The following is a 3,924-nucleotide window of genomic DNA, read 5'->3' as shown; positions in this document are numbered from 1 at the left end:
TTCCCACCCGGCGCGCGCGGGCGCGCCGCGGGAGGGGAGGGGGGAGGGCGTGGGGGGAGCGGGGCGAGCCTGGAGGCGCTCGCCCGGCGTCCGGCAACGGCGGAAGCAGGCTAGGAGGCCGGCGGCGGCGGGAGAGGAACCCTAGCGGGGGAGGGGGGGCTCCTTATTTTCTTCGCCCGCCCAGCTTAGAAGAAAAACAATGCAAAGTATGGGCCTAACTGGGCTATTTCTGAATTTTTTGGGTGGTATTCTTCAGATTGGCCCGCCCTGCTCTTGGTTTGTAGCTCCGCCACTGGCTGTGTGCATCGGTGGAGGTAGAGAACATGGGTTTCAGTCCTTTCTCAAAGAAAAGAAAAAGTAACAACAAATATGTGTTGTCAGCTCGGTGTACAAGCAAGCAACACCCGCCAACTCCACTAGGTAGATCTGCCATAGTTGTCAAAAAGTGTGGAGAAATCCATCATGCGCATTCGTGTACCGGCCAAGTCCGCTCATCTGAGACCGGTCAAGAACCGCTGGCTGGTGATGCGTCGCTGAGACCACAGCATATTGGCCACACAAAAAAGACGAAAACATGTCATGTAGGTTTTCCAACACGGGGAAAGTCAATTTATGAGACGGAGAAGAGAATGGCCACAGAAGCCACCGGAGGCGTGGAATCTCCACCGGGCTGCATCTCTCCACGGATACCCTGTCGTGGACCTCGTGGTGCAGTGGCCCACCGTATGAGGCAGAGAGAGGTTTGGCCCGGATGAAATGAGACTACCGCGGACCGGCACGCAGCATGCTGCCGACTCCGCTCCTCCACAGGATGGAGCGGCCGCGAGAGATCCACGACGCGGTCGCAGACACCTGCCCCGCAGGATAAAACCACGCGCAAAAAGAAGCATCGGTCGGAAGCAAAGGCTAAACACCAATGTCTTTTTCTTGAGAGCCAACCAGCCTCAGCGCGCGCGCGCGTGTGGTGGCGTCGGGGCTAGAGCAGCAGCGATGGCGGCGTCCGTGGCCTTCTCCCCCGCATGCAGGCGGCTCCCCTGCAACCCCCTCTCCGCCTCCACCGGCGCACTGTCTCTCGTCCGCCTGGCGGGATGCTCCAGGCGCCTCCGCCGCGCCTGTGCCACGGCGGAGCCGTCCGACGTGCTGCCGGGATCCGGGGCCGGCGAGCTGGACGGGCTGGTGCCGGCAGGGCTGCTCGAGGAGCTGCCGGAGGGCCTCGCCTTCCAGGGCGCCCCTGACGGCAGCGGAGGCCACCCGATGCTCGACCGCGGCATCAACGCGGCCATCGTGCTCGGCGCCATCACCTTCGCGCTCACCAAGCTCCTCACCGTCGACCACGACTACTGGCATGTAAGGACCTCCTCGATTGGTACCAGCCAAACTTGCCTCTTCTTTTAACAGCTACTCCCTCAGTCCCATAATGTAACACATTTTTTTTGGCACTAGTGTAGTATAAAAGAACATCTTACATTATGGGACGGAGCGAGTAATAAACTAATAACTAGCCATAATCTCGATTTTGGGGGTTCGATCGTGATGATTAACATTTGTTTTCTTGCTTGGATTCGGTGCAGGGGTGGACAATCTTGGAGATCCTGCGGTACATGCCACAGCACAACTGGTCGGCGTACGAGGAGGCCCTCAAGGCCAACCCGGTTCTTGTCAAGATGATGATCAGTGGCATCGTCTATTCCCTCGGCGACTGGATAGCCCAGGTGCATGCCAGTCCAATTCCTCCTCGCTCACTCTCACTGTTTTACATCCCCTTTCTGCTGCTGCAATAGCTAACTATGTTCTTGTTGTTTGTGTTGCCCCGGCCTGCTTATTACAGTGTTACGAAGGGAAGCCCATCTTCGAGTTTGACCGTGCTCGCATGTTCCGGTCTGGCCTCATAGGGTTCGCCCTTCAGGGATCCCTTTCGCACTACTACTACAATTTCTGCGAGGTATTACCCCATTGTGGTCATACATACTTAGCTCACCCGTACAAGTTTATCTGATGTTGATGAGGCAACTGACAGACATGAACGCATCCACTTTCTTGCATCAGTCGGTGTTTCCGTGCAAGGATTGGTGGGCTGTACCTGTCAAGGCTGCATTTGATCAGACAGCTTGGTCTGGGCTGTGGAACACCATCTACTTCGTCGCCTTGGGATTCCTTCGGTGGGAATCTCCGTCCACCATATTCAGCGAGCTCAAGTCCACCTTCTTCCCCATGCTTACTGTAAGCATCGGTCATCCTTTGAATTGTGAATTATTTATGCCTATGTGGTTGTGCATGCCAAACTAAGTATCTTTGGACACTGGGACTGTATGTTAGGTTCATGGTATACTACCGGTTATTCGGTTAGAAAATGTAGAGCTTATAGTAGAGCAAATTAATACAGCGGTGAGATGCATTTTGCCTCTTCATTCTACATTTATTGACACCTAGTATTGTCTTCAGGCCTTTTAGGTACACTAGAAACTACATGTGTGTGTTAACGGGTGTAAATTAACTGAATAAGGTGCACATACATCTGATCTGATACACCATTGTGAAAGAATTTGGGGGAGGTGGATGAGTGAAAATGGAAACAAACTGAAATGTGATTGATAAGATTACTTGTGCTGCAATATAAGAGTATTGTATATTACCTTTTGCCCATTTTATTTATCTTGCTACTCATTGTTACAAAGCTGAAAGTGTTGATCTATCTAAATTGTAATTGCAGGCAGGATGGAAGCTGTGGCCATTTGCACACTTAATTACATATGGTGTGGTTCCTGTCGAACATAGACTTCTCTGGGTCGACTGTGTCGAGATAATCTGGGTCACCATCTTGTCAACGTAAGCCTGATCCTGCTTTCATATTTGATTTCACAAAATTACTCATGCTACCAAACTTCATTATGCATGCAAGATTACTAAACTGTGTCTTCTTGTTTGGTAGTTACTCAAACGAGAAATCTGAAGCAAGGATCTTAGACGATTCCTCCACAACAGATACGCGGGTATATTGCATCGGAACTACTAAATATATGTAGAAATAAGTTCAGCCTTGTCATCTCTGTCATCGTACTGACAGCTGGAATTATATCTTCTTTTCAGGACAACTCCAGATAGCACGTACTTCATGTTTTGTTGTTTTATACTCCCTCTGTCCGAAAATATAAGAATGTTTTTAACACTACACTAGTGTAAAAAACGTTCTTATATTATGGAACGGAGGGAGTAGATTGGAACAACAGAAACTGCTCCGGCTTGCTTTGAGATTGTATAAGTTGTATGTACAGTTAGTTACCAGTGCTGCGTGTGTAAAAAAAACCTTGCATCTATTGCAAACAAATTGTGCTGGCCAAACAAAACAGAAAATAAATGGTCTCAAGGGAGATCAACTGATGAAAATTTGAGTTGTGCAGCAACCATGATTTTGAGTCTCTTTTTGTGGTACCAAGGAATGCTTGATGAAACTATGCAAGCATGCAAAAAAAAAGGCTAGGAGCAAAACATGAGAAGTCTTAGACATTGGCAGATCTGTCTTTCCTAAATTGCATTTGATGGACATATGTCTGAACAAAGGAAGCGTGGTGGGAGTATTATAGAAGTGTAGAAGACAACTCTTAACCAACATTTCCATAGCAGACACATTTCTCTGAACAAGTAGAGAAGTAGAGATTTTTTAATTTTTTATTGGAAAAGGAGGTTAAAACCCCAAGTCTCTGCATCAATCGATGCATACAGCCATCTTTATTAATTATTCAAAAAATGTCTCACAAAAACATGTATCAAGCCACCCGAAGCCACCACTCACACCTACAAACTCGATAATGTGAAGTGCTCTCACTCCCCATATCTAAAATTGGTGCCGTTGCCGATCCATCCACATAACGTATCGGAACCTACAACCGGTGGAGCAAACCTAAAGCGTACACCACATGCACACGT

At 49.0% G+C, this 3,924-nt stretch overlaps 1 protein-coding gene across 1 annotated transcript; it reads left to right on the top strand.

Moving 5' to 3' along the window:
* Positions 1-903: 903 nt before the first annotated feature.
* Positions 904-3,407, top strand: LOC119366510 (protein SYM1-like). Its single transcript, XM_037632256.1, has 7 exons — positions 904-1,347; positions 1,572-1,712; positions 1,829-1,942; positions 2,047-2,220; positions 2,711-2,826; positions 2,930-2,990; positions 3,088-3,407. The coding sequence occupies exons 1-7, from the start codon at positions 991-993 to the stop codon at positions 3,100-3,102; spliced, it is 978 nt and encodes a 325-aa protein (XP_037488153.1). The 5' UTR covers positions 904-990; the 3' UTR covers positions 3,103-3,407.
* The last annotated feature ends 517 nt before the right edge of the window (positions 3,408-3,924 follow it).

The sequence above is a fragment of the Triticum dicoccoides genome, chromosome 2B, assembly GCF_002162155.2.
Source record: "Triticum dicoccoides isolate Atlit2015 ecotype Zavitan chromosome 2B, WEW_v2.0, whole genome shotgun sequence".
Taxonomy (NCBI): domain Eukaryota; kingdom Viridiplantae; phylum Streptophyta; class Magnoliopsida; order Poales; family Poaceae; genus Triticum; species Triticum dicoccoides.
This window is presented reverse-complemented; position numbering and strand designations above follow the sequence as displayed.

Bases quoted from the DNA above. Each gene is read 5' to 3' on its own strand.
- LOC119366510 (XM_037632256.1), top strand. From the start codon at position 991: ATGGCGGCGTCCGTGGCCTTCTCCCCCGCATGCAGGCGGCTCCCCTGC. The intron at 1,713-1,828 runs GTGCATGCCAGT...TGCTTATTACAG, and splicing joins TCGGCGACTGGATAGCCCAG to TGTTACGAAGGGAAGCCCAT. The intron at 1,943-2,046 runs GTATTACCCCAT...TTCTTGCATCAG, and splicing joins ACTACTACAATTTCTGCGAG to TCGGTGTTTCCGTGCAAGGA.